General features: G+C 46.3%; 1 protein-coding gene across 9 annotated transcripts in view; it reads right to left on the reverse strand.

The window, feature by feature from the left end:
• Positions 1-16,080, reverse strand: part of BCOR (BCL6 corepressor) — a 163,287-nt gene that overhangs the window by 46,447 nt on the left and 100,760 nt on the right. For all 9 annotated transcript variants that reach the window (XM_033948108.1, XM_033948107.1, XM_033948116.1 and 6 more), the window contains 2 exons: positions 8,186-8,502; positions 411-674 (listed from right to left, as the gene is read on the reverse strand). In XM_033948108.1, coding sequence (XP_033803999.1) covers positions 411-674; positions 8,186-8,502 — 581 coding nt within the window. The remainder of the gene's footprint in view (positions 1-410; positions 675-8,185; positions 8,503-16,080) is intronic.

Here is a 16,080-nt window from a genome sequence, read left to right on the forward strand (position 1 = left end):
CCTTAAGCCCTCTGAGACTCCCAAGACCTGTACCTGGTGGTCTAGCGGGCTTTCGGGGCAGAAGTAATCTGCCTACACTCCTGCCCTGTGGAGATCACTCATAGGAAATGACTGCCGTGAGCTCCCATCGTAGTCTCGAGAGACTACAGGAGCTCACGGCAGCCATTTTCTAGGAAGATCGCTCCTGCCCCGAAAGCCCGCTAGACCACCAGGTAAGGTTCCGGGGAGTATCAGAGGGCTTAAAAATAGCCCAAAAAATTAAAATCAATTAAAAAAATAATAATAATAAAAAATCGTGAATAACTGAATCCGCGGATACTGAAACCGTGGATTCGGAGGGAGAAGTGTATTCAAAAAGGGAGTTGGGAGGTGCTGTTCAGACCAAGGGAGAATAGAAAAGAGGGACTTGCCTCGTATCCCAGCCTTGCTGCTCTCTGCAGGAGGGTCTCGCCAGCGTTTTTGTTGACGATAAGTCGGCGTGCCTCCGGAGGCATTGGTCGGCTGGGGGTAGTCTCTGGAGGGGGGTCCAGGAGCTGCGGCGGCGATGCTTGAGAATCAGGCAACGACGGGACCTGCGCCACTTCGGCGCACGGCTTCTGCTCCTGCGGACTGACTGGCACCATGTTACAGTCGGCAGCAGGCACTGCTCGTTTCTTCACTCTCCTCGTTAGAACCTGTCAGAATCATTAGAGCTCGTTTAGCGTGCGAGAGCGTGAGTGTACACTTACCGGAACACATTCTGCCTCTAGTGATCACGGGTTTTGTTTTCATTAGAAATGTACTAGCGGGGCACAGATGAAATTCACATAGTAACATAGTAGATGATGGCAGATAAAGACCCAAATGGTCCATCTTCTGAGGAGTATCCATTATTTTCTGCTCCTTTTTTTATGTCTAAATTCACTATCAAACAGTATCTGACCTGCATCGTTTTTACACTTTTCATTTGATATAATTTATTTACTCAATTCGTTTTCAATCCCCTTCTCCCCAAAGAACTCAGAATGGGGGTTACAGGTTAACCCAGGGGTGGGCAAAGAGGGCCGGAATTCAGTTGGGTTTTCAGGATATCCACAACGCATATGCATGAGATGGATTTGCATGCACTGCCTCCTTGAGATGCAAATCTCTCATATGCATATTTATTGTGGATATCCTGAAAACCTGACCTGGCTCCAGCTCTCGAGGACCGGAATTGCCTACCCCTGTCCTACTGGGGTCTAATATTAATATTGATAATATACAGTTTAACGGTTACAATTTGCCAGTTATCCTTCTTAAAGTGCAAGATTTCATAATACAAGTGTCCTTACGTGATACATTTTGGCTCTGGTACCAAATGTATATTGGTACCAGAACCTTCATTTAATATAATTTAAGAGACGTGTCCAGTATGCAATATAACTGGCATTATTGTTCTCTGTTTATTTTAAGTTTGCAATTTTTTCCCTTTGATTCTCAGTCCACCGCAGTAACCATTAGGCTAATCCTCTGTTTTATGTTTACTGTTTTTATCACGATTGTACTTATGTGGGAGTGGTTAGAGTTACAGCCTTAGCATCCTGAGGCTGTGGGTTCGAATCCCGCACTGTTCCTTGTGACCTTGGGCAAGTCACTTAATCCCCATTGCCCCAGGTGCATTAGATAGAGTGGGAGCCCGCCGGGACCGTTAGGGAAAAATGCTTCAATACCTGAATAATTTGTAATCCGCATAGAATTGTAGGATACGCGGAATATAAATTATTTAAAAATATTATTATTGTAATTCTTATTGTATTGAATGTATTTTTGTACTATCCTATTGTACTGATTATTTGATTCTTTCAATAAAAATTGTTATACATAAAAGACAAAAAAAAAAAATAATAAATAAAATAAAATATAATAAATAAATAATAAAAAAAAATTTTCATAACTTTTTAGGTTTAACTTTTGAAATCAATATCGCTAAACAGGTTAGTTCTCAATAAACCTCACTCCTAAGCCAGGGTACGTGGAGTATGATTTTGGTCTCTTAAATCTCCTGCTAACACTCACCGTGGATGAGATCCGCTATATGTACCGCCTTTCTGTGGTTAAAATAAAAGCAGCTTGCAATTTATATACAGGTACATTTTTGCATCTGGAGCAACGAACGGTTAAGTGTCTTGCCCAGCATGAAAAGGAGCTGCAGCAGGAAATGAACCCGGTTCTCGGATAGCTGCACTAAGCATTAGGTTACTCCTTCACTTGCAGAGAGAGCTTCCTTCCGGATTTCATAAATGCAACCTGTGTAGGTAACTAAGTGTATTTGGAACTTCCTTTTGGCACCCTAATATTATGAGAAACCTCAATGATCAATGCTATTCTGGAAAGGTCAATATTCAAAGCAATTTACCGGGTTTTTTTCACTCCATAAGACGCACTTCCCCCCCCCCCCAAAAAAAAAAAAAGTGGGTGGAAATGTCTGTGAATCTTATGGAACGAATATAACAATTTTTTACCCTCCCCCCTCCCCTGGTACCTTTTTTAATTCTGGCGGTTTTCCGCGCTCTTGCCCCTCCCTCGCTGGACGGCTGCCTCATCATATCTTGCGGCCAGCGGCGCACAAGGCAGGAGCGAGCTTTTCGCGCTCCAGCCTGGCTCCGCACCGCTCCCTGAACGGCTGCCCGTCAGTTCTTGCCAGCAGCTCACGAACTCGCTGGCCCTGTCGACTCTCCCTCTGATGTCACTTCCGACATCGACGTAGGCGGCAAGTTTGAGATGCTGCTCACGCCGGAAAAATAATCCGTAATTTACGCATAAATTTCAATAAATCCACCCTGGTCTGAAACGCATTATATGAATGTGTGGGGACAAAATTAAGCCCCTTTTGCAGTACGTTCTCATCCGCACGTTCGTGATGCGTGAATTCAAGTGTCCGTTGTTGCATCAATTGCAACCAATCTTCCCCGTCTGCGCCACTGTGTTCGCGTATTTGTAGACCTCCCCCCACCCCCAGCTTTCTTTGCTTTCACTTTCACCTCGCGGTCAGGCGATTGTTTCTAGATAAGGCCCTCAAGAGTCCAGCGGGTGAATTACAGGTACTTCAAGTGCTGGATCACGCAGGAAACTAACCCGAGCACTGCTGAAACCTTCTATTTTCCCATAGACTCAAGCGCTTTGTTATTCACGATTTTGCAGTTTGCAAACACTTTCACGAACCAGACTACCACAAATAACGAGAATGGACTGTAGTCCTTTAAAAATTGTTTGTTTTTTTAACTTTTAAGGTTCAGCTAGTTCCCACTTCTTACACGTTTCAGGTAGATATTCTTTCTGGGCAGCAATTCTCGACTCCTCCTCGGTTCTTCTCTTTTTACACTGGCACCTCGTCTGCATTATTCCCTCGGCTTTACATCTGTATGATCAACTCATCTAGAAGCCCCAGCGTCCAGGGCACACCCCCCTCGCTTCTTAGGAAAATGGGGAGAGTGCGGTGCGGTGGTTAAAGCTACAGCCTCAGCACCTTCAGGTTGTGGGTTCAAAGCCACCCTGCTCCTTGTGACCCTGGGCAGGTCACTTGATCCCCCCCATTGCCCCAGGTACATTAGATTGTGAGCCCACCAGGATAGGGAAAAATGCTTGACTACCTGAATAAATTCATGTAAACTGTTCTGAGCTCCCCGGGAGAACAGTATAGAAAAATGAATAGTGTGAAAAGTTTTTGTCTCTGAGCTGATACTGTGATGTCACAATGCCTCATTCCACCAATAAGAGCCAACCTCATCAGTGATGTCACAATGGCTTCATTGTTCTTTACTTGGCTCACTTTTGCTACATTTTGATTTCTAGAGTGGTGCAGTGGTTAAAGCTACAGCCTCAGCACCCTGAGGTTGTAGGTTCAAACCCACGCTGATCCTTGTGACCTTGGCCAAGTCACTTAATCCCCCCATTGCCCCACTGGGACAGATAAGGTAAATGCTTGAGTACCTGAAGCAATTCACGTAAACCCTTCTGAGCTCCCCTGGGAGAATGGTATAGAAAAATGAATAAAAATAAGATTTTTCTTTATATTTCACCACTTCGAACGGTTCCATAATCCTGTTGCAAACAATTTAGTGCTGATCTATATTTACTGAAAGTTTGATCTGGCTGACTCTAGTGATCTCATTATTTTGTTCTTTTTCCAAGTGTTTATTTCCAACAGGTCACAACAATACAAAAAAAAATATCTCTCTTTGCTATTACCTGATAAAATGAACTAGTCCACCTGCTTTTTGTGTAACCTCCACTGTTATCAGGTTCTCTAGGTAGTTACTATCTGGGAAAGGTACGTCTCTCGTTTGTTCCGATTAGATTAAACGAGCAATAAATTTTCCAGCAGGCTATAAGCCAAGAAAGAGCCCAGAGAGACGCTGACTTGAAACTCAATGTCCTACCCCCTCCTTGGTCTTTCCTGCAGTTTTAAGATACCTATTCAAATTCAGCTTCCTCTCCATAGGTACTGGAGGACCCTGACAATCAATTGTCTCCAGCCTGGCTTACTGAGAGCATCGTGTGATAAGCATTAGACAAAAATTAACTGAAAAACTCACCAGTCTCCTACAAAGGCAGATCAGAGCTGCCACAGTAAAACTTCCAATCGTCAGCACAGCCAGGCGGCACAAGGTGGGCATTAAGACAGTACAGTGGTATCTTGGATTACGAGCATAATCCATTCCAGGAGCATGCTCATAATCCAAAATGCTCGTTTATCAAAGCGAGTTTCCCCATAGGAAATAATGGAAACTCGCTTTGATACGTTCCCCCCCCCCCACGAGAACCGGCATTGCTCCCCCCGAAGGCCCCCCATGCGATCCGGCACCCTCCCCCCCGTGATGCGGTACCCCCCTGCTGCAATCTGGCACTCCCCCAACGCAATTGGGCACCCCCTGCCGCGATTGGGCACCCCCCTGCCGCTTCATACCATCATCTGGGCACCGGCACCAGCATGTCCTGTGCTTGGTGCTGGTGCCCAAAGATCGGCCTCCTCTTCTGCTGGGCCTTGAGCTTCTGAACGTGAACTCGCAGGCCTTGAGCATGGTGCCCAGAGCAGACTGCCCCCCCCCCCCTAACTTTGCCACTGCACAGGAAGGACATGCAAAAATAAGAGGGCTCCAAGAAAAGCAGAAGGGGAGGGAGGCGCTGGCCAAAAACAGTCTCTCTCCCCACCCTTTAAAACCTTCCAGCTGCTAATGTTATTTGCACCCAAAATATTGGTCAGGCTCTGGCTCTGACAGCCCACCCCCTAAAGGCCTAAGGGCAGATGAATAAGGGTTTATTCTCCCCCTCCCCCCCATCCACAAAGGAAACAGGCTTCTCCTTTCAGGTCCATCGTGCTGAAGGGAGGGACTACTGGCCATCATACAACGGCACCTCCTAGTGGATAGATTCAGGATGCAGATTTTATGATGTTATCAACGTGGGCTACTGTTAAGACATGTCAACTTACTGCAAACCCCAGTTACATGTCAACTTACTGCAAACTTACTGCAAACTGGGTCTCACGGCAAAAATGGGACCTGCGCTAAAATAGTACGATTTGTTGAAAAATAACGTGACTCAATGGCCGCCCGGGTTGATAACTTCTCCCCTTGGCATGAAGTTTCAGTCTCCGGCAATCAAAACTGATATTGTGATGTCATAAAGCCTCATTCCACCAATGCCTAAGAGCCAACCTTCTCAGTGATGTCACAAGGGCTTGACTGTCCTACCCTTGGCTCCCTTTCATTACATAGAAAAGTGATTTTAATTTCTAGAGACATTTGTTTTCTTCAATTAAGGGGGAACATTATCAACATGGGCTACTGATAAGCAAATTGTTACTAACTAAATCTCATTGCATAAAATGGGATCTGTCTTAAATTGCACAAGTTAGTGGTAAAAAAATTAACAACGTTTTAATGGTAGCCCGTAACTACACCCCTGAGCTGGAAGTTCAAATAAGCAGGATGAAACTGGCAAAGAAAAATAGCAAGAAAGAAACCGGATGCAAAGATTTTGGGAGCTGCTCCATCCAGACACCAAATCTACAGCAGTGACGGTACAGCAGATACTGGTCTTAGAAGGTAAACCTTGGGTGATAGCATGATTATCACGCAGACTTGCAAGTGACTGAATACCGTAGTTCCAGCACGAGGGCCTGTGGAGCACTAGGACTGCATGTCAGTCTGTAACACTATATACTCACTGGCACTACAGTGCATTTGGTAAGATGAACTGAACAATTGGGGGGGAGGGGGGGTGACATGACCTTAGGTGCCTTCCAGGTGCTGGGAGCTAAAATAAATATCAGAAAATCAAAGCTGGAGACCTTTGTCTTGTGGTGCATGTTGGGAGTGAAGCAAAGGTACTCAATATCCATAATGCATCACTAGATACCCATAATGCATCTCTAAATACAATGAGGATGACCTGCTTGCTGGGGGGGGCAGTAGGGCACTCCCACCTATTTGACTCCTAAATTCAATCCTGCTACAATGCCATGGGCTCTATGAATTGGGGAAAGAGGAAGGGGGAGGGGTCACTCCACCTCCCTGCACCTGAGTCACTGACACCCCCTGGGTGACTTTCTTTACTTCTTTGTGCCATTCTTCATTGGGTAAGTTCTTTTTTCCTTCACAAAGCCAGGTACTGACAACTAGAAGCTCAACTCCCTGCCCCTCCCCAGACGTTTCTGTCTGCATGTGTCTGGAATATTAAAAGTTTAATAAACTTTTATTAGTTATGACAGGGGTTGCCATTCAACATATTACCAATAATTGGAAAAATCACAAGAATCTTAATTACCGTATTTTCTCGCATATAACGCGCGCGTTATACGTGGTTTTTACAAACCGCGCATACCCTTGCGCGTTATACAAATTTTTTTTTACATAGTTCCCCCCCCCCCCCGATTCATCACCCGGAAGGAGCGCTCGCACTCCCACCCCGAAGGACCGCTCGCACCCCCACCCGAAGGACCGCTCGCACCCCCACAGCCTCCCCCCTCCCCCATGGAGAAACTGTCTACCTTGTTTCCGGATGCCAGCCCAGCTGCTTCCTCTGCCGGCGGTCCTGCCCCTTCTCAGAGCCCTGTGCTGCGCTGCTTCCTCTTCAGGCAGTCCCGCCCTTTCTCTGATGTCAGAGAAAGGGCGGGACCACCGGAAGAAAAAGCAGCGCAGCAGGGCTCAGAGAAGGGGCGGGACCGCCGGCAGAGGAAACAGCTGGGCTCGCTGGCCAGCTTCTCCATGGGGGAGGGGGGTGAGGCTGTGGGGGTGCGAGCGGTTCTTCGGGTGGGGGTGCGAGCGGTCCTTCGGGGTGGGAGTGCGAGCGCTCCTTCGGGGTGGGGGTGCGAGCGGTCCTTCAGGGTGGGGGTGCGGGTGCGTGCGAGCGGTCCTTCGGGGTGGGGGTGCGAGCGGTCCTGTGGGGGGGTGAATCGGGGGGGGGGGGGGGGCATCAGGCTTTCAGGGTAGGGACAGAACTTCAAGGAGGAAAGGAGAGTTGGGGCGGGCGAAAACAGAGTCGGGGTCTCCAGAGGAGAGTCGGGGCGGGCGAAAGGAGAGTCGGGCAGCATGCGCGGTATACGGGTGTGCGCGGTATATAAAAATTTATGTACATAAATATGTGTTTTTTGCGCGCTATACCCGTGTGCGCGTTTTACACGGGTGCGCGTTATCTATGTGAAAATACGGTACACATTCTGGTGGAATTCGTTATGCCATATTTTTAAGATGGAAAGAGCAATAGCGGTACAAAAAGGGACATATAATAACTCTGTAAAGATATGGGGGCTATTGGAAAAGTATTATGATGAACAGACATCATTTCCTTTCTGTTCCTTTTCTTTTTCATTCTTAGTTTTATCTAGCACACTCAAAGGGGAGGGTGTATTTGGGATGTAATTTAATACGATATGTTATAATATGTTGTATAATATAGTATATTCTATTTTAGTTGAGAATATGATGAAGGGTGGGTGGATGGAGATTTTACACTATTAGATTTTATGTGTTAGATATTATGGTGCTATATGGAAATTACTTTTATGATATATTTTTGTGCACTTATTGTTTGATTTGAAAATGAACCAAAAAAACTCTGATGAAAGAACAAAAAAAAAAAAAAATGTTTACAGAGGACCAGGGTAAGCTTTGGTTGTGCATTTCAAGAGCTGAATTCTTAAAACAGATTAGAGCGGCCCTACCTTCTCGTGTGGGTCTGCTGTCTCAGAGGTCTTGTCCCCCGTCAGCGATGCCCTCCTCCTCCTCTCCTGCAAGCTCAGATGCTTGGTTTTACAGTGCCGTTTTCCTGTCGGTTTCTCACCCTCGCTGGATCCCAGCAGCAGGGCGGCAGTAGCGGCCAGAGTTCCCTCCTGCGTCGCATCTGACTTCTGGTCCTCTGTCGCCCTCTGCTGCCTGCAGGCTGGTACTGGGCTTGGAGGAGCTTCCTGCTTGTAGCTTGGAGAGGTGGACGAAAGACTTCTCACATGTGGTGATGCAGGGAATATAGAGAAACCAAAGCCTGGGAATGGGGGAAGAGAAGAAACTTAACGCATTGCACAGAAACAGTTCACAGTGTACCACCGTGGGCTGTAATGCCCTGAAACACAAAGGCACGGATTCTGTAAATGGTCGGGGGGCCGCCTAAAAAAACAAAGGCCACCAATTGCACGTCAATCACGCAACAGCGCCGTTTATAGAATCGCAGCTTCGTGAAAGGTAGGCCAGGGTTTTAAAGGCCTATATTTTCAGCGCCTATCTTTCACGTGAACTGCGGCTACGGGGGTGCTCTATGATTCTTAACGCCACTTCCAGCTTTAGCCATGCCTATGGTGGCATTAGGAATTGTAAAGCGCCTCTGTAGCCACGATGCAGGTGCTGTTTTTTAGACGCTGGTAGGCACTTACATTAAAAAAAAAAAAAAAAAGATATTAATCGTTTTAAAAATGGCTTTTTCCCCTTAAGATGGTGCCTATCTTAAGATGCAGTTTATAGAATATAGGCCAAAATGTCCACTATTCAAAGTGATTTTTAAAACTATTCATTCCCCCCCCCCTTTCTTTTCTACCACAGCCTGGAGCGCTAAATGCTCCAAAGTTCTTTGAATTCCTATGAGCGCCGAAGCATTTCTACCGCGCTTTAGTAAAAGAGGGCCCTTATTATTTTCACAAATTACAGCACTGCAAAATAATACAAAAGACAAAATCCAAAATATATTCCTAACATATCAAAACCATCAACAGCTGGATCATCCACAGTGATTTAAATAGAACGTAAAAGTATAATAATCCCCATGAAGGACCCTACCCATTCTGAGCCCCGCCCACCTAAAGCAGCACTCCATTATCATAAATAATCAAAGTGATTTAAATGGCCCAAAGGGGCTCCAGGCTGTTTAAATTGCTTGAGTCCAAGATTATTGCTGCTGAATAACATAACATTTTATCCTATGGCATTAATCTTATATAATGTTCAAGAAAGAGGCAATATTTTATTCAACACTCTATATACGTTGGCATATAAACCACATATCATAACACCTCATTCACCTATATTTCATAAACAACCTTCACCTCGATCCTCAACGAAGCCACCTTCCCACTCAGTGTTCACTCATAGTGGGCGGCTTCATGCCCCAAATCGTCAATTTTTTTGTTTGTTTTTATGTAGTTTTAAGTTTTTTCTCTTTCGTTTTTTCGTTTTCTTTTTATATAAAGAAGAAATAAATGATGTATAAAAAGAAAACGAAAAAACAAGAGAAAAAACTTAAAACTACATAAAAACCCCAAAAAAATTGAACGATCCAGTGACGATTTGGGACATACAGCCGCCCACTATGAGTGAACACTGAGTGGGAAGGTGGCCTCGCTGAGGATCAAGGTGAAGGTTGTTTATGAAATATAGGTGAATGAGGTGTTATGATATGTTTTTTAAATGCCAACGTATATAAAGTGTTGAATAACATAACATAAAAGCGATTTCTAGACCGCATAACCATAAAGTTCTATGCGGTTAACAAAATATTAAATAATAAGGTTACAAATGAATGAAAGAACTTAAAAGTTTACGGTTAATTACACACAAATAAGTTTTTAATTGTTTTCTAAAAAGTAAATAAGAAGCAGAGGATGATAATAGATGTTTGAACTCCTTATCCCAAGTGGCGGCTTGATAGGAAAGTGTGCGCTCATGATATTTTTTTAAACTTACAACCCGAAACGGGTGGAAATGTAAAAAGAGAACAAATTTTACAAGGGCACCTTTGTGTAGAAATATAAAACAATTTAGCCAAATATTGCGGGACTGGACCTAGAGAAACTTTATAGTAAATGGAGCCCAATTTAAAGATGGTATAGAAACATAGAAGATGACGGCAGATAAGGGCCATAGCCCATCAGGTCTGCCCACTCTACTGACCCACCCCCAAGTCCCTTGGCTTAACCCTCTAAGGGATCCCACATGGGCATCCCATTTGCTCTTAAATTCTTGCACGCTGTGCTTCTACTGGCAACCAGTACAAATCCCGGTAGAAAAGCGTAACGTTCCTGCTGCAGAGTTAGCACTTATGCAGTTAAGTACTGATTCTAAGACACAGAAAAAGCAGTTCTACCTTATGCGGTTAAGGGGATGAATATTATTGCACTTAATCGTATAGGTTTTAGCTGGCACCATACAATGGATGTTCATCGCCTATCCAAAAAATGCAGCATAAAAACGCTAACTGTATATTTTTCTGAATTAAATGAAAGCCACCAAGAAGCTCCATTTCACAAAAGGAGAGGCTGAGTCAGTTCTCGTATTACCCACGGTGGATAAAAGTCAATGATTATTTTTTTAATTTAAAAAAAAAAAAAATCTAATGTTTATTTTAAATCAGATTTTTTAAAAAATAAAATTTTTTTTTTAAGGAAAAATCTATCTAAAAGATAAGGTTTCTATTTAAGATACATTATAGTCCAAAAGTTATTCATCATGAAATAAGGATTAGCTTTTAATTATGTAGCATAAGGCTGTATATTCATGCAATGTTTAAATTTTTGGGTAAATGATTTCCATGAATCCATTCATAATGTCAGTGGCATGATTTAAACCGATTTGATTTAAATCAAATCCACCCTGGTATTACCCCATTCCAGATCCAGACTTCTACCCCTGTTTTTATTAACAAACACCACAACACCTGGGGTGATTCAAAACAAAAGGTGTTAGCACCTCAAACTTGGAACGCCCTGCCCTTTTATATAAGAAAAGAAAAAGACCTCAGCTCTTTTAAAAAAGTTTTAAAATCCTTTTTATTTAAAGATGCTTTTACTACTTAATGATTTAACACTTTATTTAAAATTTTTCATGTTCAAAACTTTTAACCTTCTAAATATATCCCTTGCCCCCTCCTATGTGTTTTTACCCTTTATGTTTCTTCTATCTTAGACTGATTATTGTAACTGTGCCCCTCTTTCCTACTGTATCTAGTTAGTCATGTTACCCCTTAAGTTCTAACATTGTATGTTATAAATTATTGTTTTTTTTTAAATTTGTTAAAAATTTTGTTTTTAATAGAGTCTGTTATCTCATATGATGTTTTAAATTGTACATCGCTTAGAAATTGTTATAGGCGATTCATCAAATAAAATTGAACTTGAACTTCACATACTTATGTAAAACATTAGAATATTGACAAAACACACATCATATATGCAACATGTGTGCTAAGGCGTTATTCTCAAAATATGCACATATTGGCAAGTCTACAGTGTGATAGTTGTGTATTCATAGGTAGAATCTGAGAGGACCTGGGTAGGGGGTAGAGAATGATACAGGGACAAATTTTCCTCATCCCTGCAGGGATTCATTTTCCTGGCCCCGCAAGTTCTTTTCCTGTCCCTGCCCCATTCCTGCAAGCTCCGCCCTCATCCGCACAAGCCTCAAACCCTTGAAAATCCTAACTAGCAACATTCTAGAGCTCAGATTGTGATGTCATAATGCCTCATTCCACCAATGCCTAAGCTCCGCCCTCATCTGCACAAGCCTCAAACCCTTGAAAACCCTAAGTAGCAACATCCTAGAGCTCAGATTGTGATGTCATAATGCCTCATTCCACCAATGCCTAAGCTCCGCCCTCATCCGCACAAGCCTCAAACCCTTGAAAACCCTAACTAGCAACATTCTAGAGCTCAGACTGTGATGTCATAATGCCTCATTCCACCAATGCCTAAGCTCCGTCCTCATCTGCGCAAGCCTCAAACCCTTTAAAACCCTAAGTAGCGGAGGAAGTGACGTCATCGCCACGGATGGGAGCTTGAACTGAGAGCTCCGTTCGGGCCGGCGAAATAACTATCATTTCGGTGTGTAAACGGTGCAAATTTTTTGTCCCCGGGGGCTGGTGAGGTGTGCGAAGTCACGGTGACCACTATGGCAACGCGAAAAAAGTTGCCCGGCGACAAACCCGGCCAGCGCACGATGGAACAAGCGCTGAGCCGGGCTGCACGTGGCAGCATGGGCCCTGAGGACGTGCAGCGGGGAGGCGGCGAAATTGAGCGGGACCCTGGCGGCTGTGGCTGACATGGTGGCGGACCCGGTACCAGAGAGTTCACCGATGGACCCGCTTACTAAAGTGGATATGCAGCGATGGATTGCAGAGGTAAAATCTGAAATCTCTGCGGTGGCGGTGCAGGTTCGGGAGGCGGTGCAGGAGTTGCGCACTGACCTGGTGGAGGTGGGCACGAGGGTCGAGGTGGTGGAGATGCGCATGGATAGCTGTGAGGACAGTGTAACCGGAATGCAGAGATCACTGGAGACGGTGTCTGCGGATTACCAACTTCTTCTGGATAAAGTCGAGGACCTGGAGAACCGCACCCGGCGTAATAATTTGAGGGTGCGGGGCCTACCAGACCTGCCTGAGTTTAAGGATGTTCGTGCTACTACAATCAAGCTGATCAGGTGGCTCCTGCAAGATGACACATTGGAGCCGGGACTGGAGCGGGCTCATCGCGCGCTGGGACCCCGGACACTGGATCAACCAAAAGATATAGTGTTGTGTCTTCAGAGCTTTGTCCTTAAAGAGCGGATCTTCCGCAAAGCCCGGGAGATGGGCCCGGTCACCTGGGAGGGTCACCGGCTGGAGTTTTATCAGGACCTAGCTGCTGGCACGCTCCAGAAACGGCGGGCGTTCAGGGAAGTGACCAAGGCTTTGCAGCGCGGCAATTTGCGCTATCGTTGGACTTACCCTTTTGGAGTTGTTATTACCATCAACGGAGTCCACACCAGAGTTACCACGGTTTGAGAGGCTCGTGGGCTGTTGCAACAAGCGGGTATCGAGATCCCTGAGGAGGCTGTTCCGGCGGGAGGTGTGGTGCCTGGCCAGGGTGGGCGTCTTGCCTCCGCCCGCTGGCAACGAGTGGAAAATGGATCCCGGAGCGGGAGGGGTGGCCGAGGGGGTGGACCCCCTCTTTGGGCCACCGCTTCTTCCTCAAGCGCTCCCCCCTGAGAGCTGACTGACTGTACCTGTTCTTTTCCTGTTTCTACTGCCAGTTTCATGTCTCGGCGGGGGGTCTTTGGACTCCCCCCCCGGGGGAATGGACTGTTGAGTCCTGCCCCTTGGGAGAGTGTTTTGTGGGGGTTATACACTACCTGGTTTGGGATGAGGGGGGAGGGGGAAGTTGAAGGTTTTGGGTTTGTGTTATATGGGGGGTAGTGCAGTGTGGGGGAGGGGAGAGTGTACACTATGACATGGGAGCTTGAGGGATTGGTGGATTGGGTGTGGGGGATCCTTGTACACACCGTTTTTGATAATTGATGTTTGAGTGTGGGATGTGTGTAAGGGGCCATGGAGATGGTTCACTTCTTTGTATGTTGGTGGGAGATCTGAGGACTCTCACTGTGGGGGAGGGGGGGTGGTGGGGAGGGGTGGGGGAAGAGGGGGGAAGTGGGGACATATCTGTTGGGGTTGGGTTTGCATTGTCATTATTTTCTTTGGAATATGGGGGCGTTTAAATTGGTCTCTTATAATATTAGGGGTCTCAATTCCCCCAATAAGAGAAGGGCCTTCTATAGGGAATTGCTCCGTTTGAGGGCTGATGTCTGCTTTGTTCAGGAAACACATTTACTACAGTCCCATGAATCCTTGGCTGGAGATCACAGGTTCCCGCAGGCCTTCTGGGCTTCCCAGATGGGCACTTCTAAGAGGGGTGGGGTGGGAATTCTTCTTCGTAAGGGGATCCGTTGTGAGGTACGTAGGGTGGTGCGGGATCCTCAGGGCAGATACATTATGTTGGAGGCTCTGATTGAGGGGGTCTTGTACTCCCTGGTAAATGTATATGCCCCTAATGAGGGTCAGGGGACCTTCTTTCGTGAGTTGGTCCCTCGGATCCTCAAGTTTAAGGGGGGAGCCCTGGTTTTTGGTGGGGATTTCAATCTTACAGTGACCCCTCATTTAGATAACTCAGGGAGGGCGGATCATTATGGGAGAAGGGATCGTAAACTGTTGCGGGAGGCATTGGCCAATCTGAATGTGGTGGACTGCTGGAGGTGGCTACATCCTTCGGTTAAGGACTATACTTACTTTTCGGGAATACACTCCTCATATTCTAGAATTGATTATGTTTTTGTGGAGCGGGGACTACTCCGGAGGGTGGAGTCCGCGGGGATTGAGTCCCTCACGTGGTCGGACCATGCCCCGGTGTGGTTGCGATTCCAGGGGGTGGGTGGAGGCTCGGGATGGAAATTTTGGCGTTTTAATGATAGTCTTTTAGATGACCCAGAGGTGGGAACACAGATCGAAGGGTGGATACAAGAATATCTAGATGTAAATGAGGAGTGTGGAGCTTCGTTGGAAGCGGTTTGGGAGGGGTTAAAGGCTACCCTTAGGGGCAGATTAATAGCCCTGTCGTCGGCCCGACAGCGTAAACGGCGGGAGGATGCAGCGGGCCTGTTGACTGTGATTGGTAGGTTGGAGAGTTTGCATAAGCGTTCTCCTTGGGATGTGAAACTGCGGGAGCGCTTGTTTCAGGCCCGTCGGGATCTCCAGGCTTTAGACTTGGACAGATTGCACCATAACTTACAGCTCCTCCAACAGAGATATTTTGAGTTTTCTAATAAAGCTAGTCGACTGGTTGCACATCGTCTTAAGGTGCGACAGACGCGCAACCAGATCTTTTCACTCCGGGCGGCTTCTGGGGAAGTGTTACAGACTGAGGATGCTATCCGTGCCCGTTTTGTGGAGTATTATTCCCAACTTTATACCCCGGAAGATCCAGGGCCCTCGCGGGACCAGGATGCTTATTTAACTTCAGCAGAGTTGCCCCGGATTGCACAGGCTGATGTGGCGCGGTTGGACCGCCCTCTTACATTGCTTGAGGCTCGTAGCGCGCTGCGCTCTATGAAGCTTGGTAAGTCGCCTGGGTTGGACGGTTTTACCGTTCGGTACTACAAACGTTTTCAAGATCTGCTACTGCCTCCTTTGTTGTGTTTTCTTAACTCTTTACAAGGGAATAGTACCCTCCCCTACTTCATGCGCTTGGCGGGAGTGACGGTGTTGGCTAAGGAGGGGAAGGATCCCCTCCAATGTGCTTCCTACAGGCCGATATCCTTGCTGGGGGTTGATACTAAGATCTTCACGCGAATTTTGGCGGACCGATTGATGAGTTGGATCCCTCGGCTGATCCATCCAGATCAGTCGGGCTTTGTGGTAGGCAGACAGGTGAGTGATAATACTCGTAGGGTCTATAACTTGTATGATCGAGCCGGGGGGGGGGGGCGAGAAACGGTGTTTTTGTCTATCGATGCTGAGAAGGCATTTGATAGGGTAGCTTGGCCTTTTTTATTTCAGGTCCTGGAGTCTATGGGGTTGGGTCCACGAATGCGGGAATGGATTCGGGTCCTATATAGTGGACCTTTGAGTTGCATCAAGGTGAATGGTGGCTATTCGGAGACTTTCTCTCTGGCAAGGGGAACACGTCAGGGGTGTCCCCTTTCCCCGCTCCTTTTCGCTTTGACGGTGGAACCCCTGGCGCAGCGAGTGCGGATGAATCAGGATATTAAGGGGGTCACGGTGCCGGGAGGGGATTTTAAGTTGGCCTTGTTTGCGGATGATATTTTGTTCACG

This window comes from Geotrypetes seraphini, chromosome 6, assembly GCF_902459505.1.
Source record: "Geotrypetes seraphini chromosome 6, aGeoSer1.1, whole genome shotgun sequence".
NCBI lineage: Eukaryota > Metazoa > Chordata > Amphibia > Gymnophiona > Dermophiidae > Geotrypetes > Geotrypetes seraphini.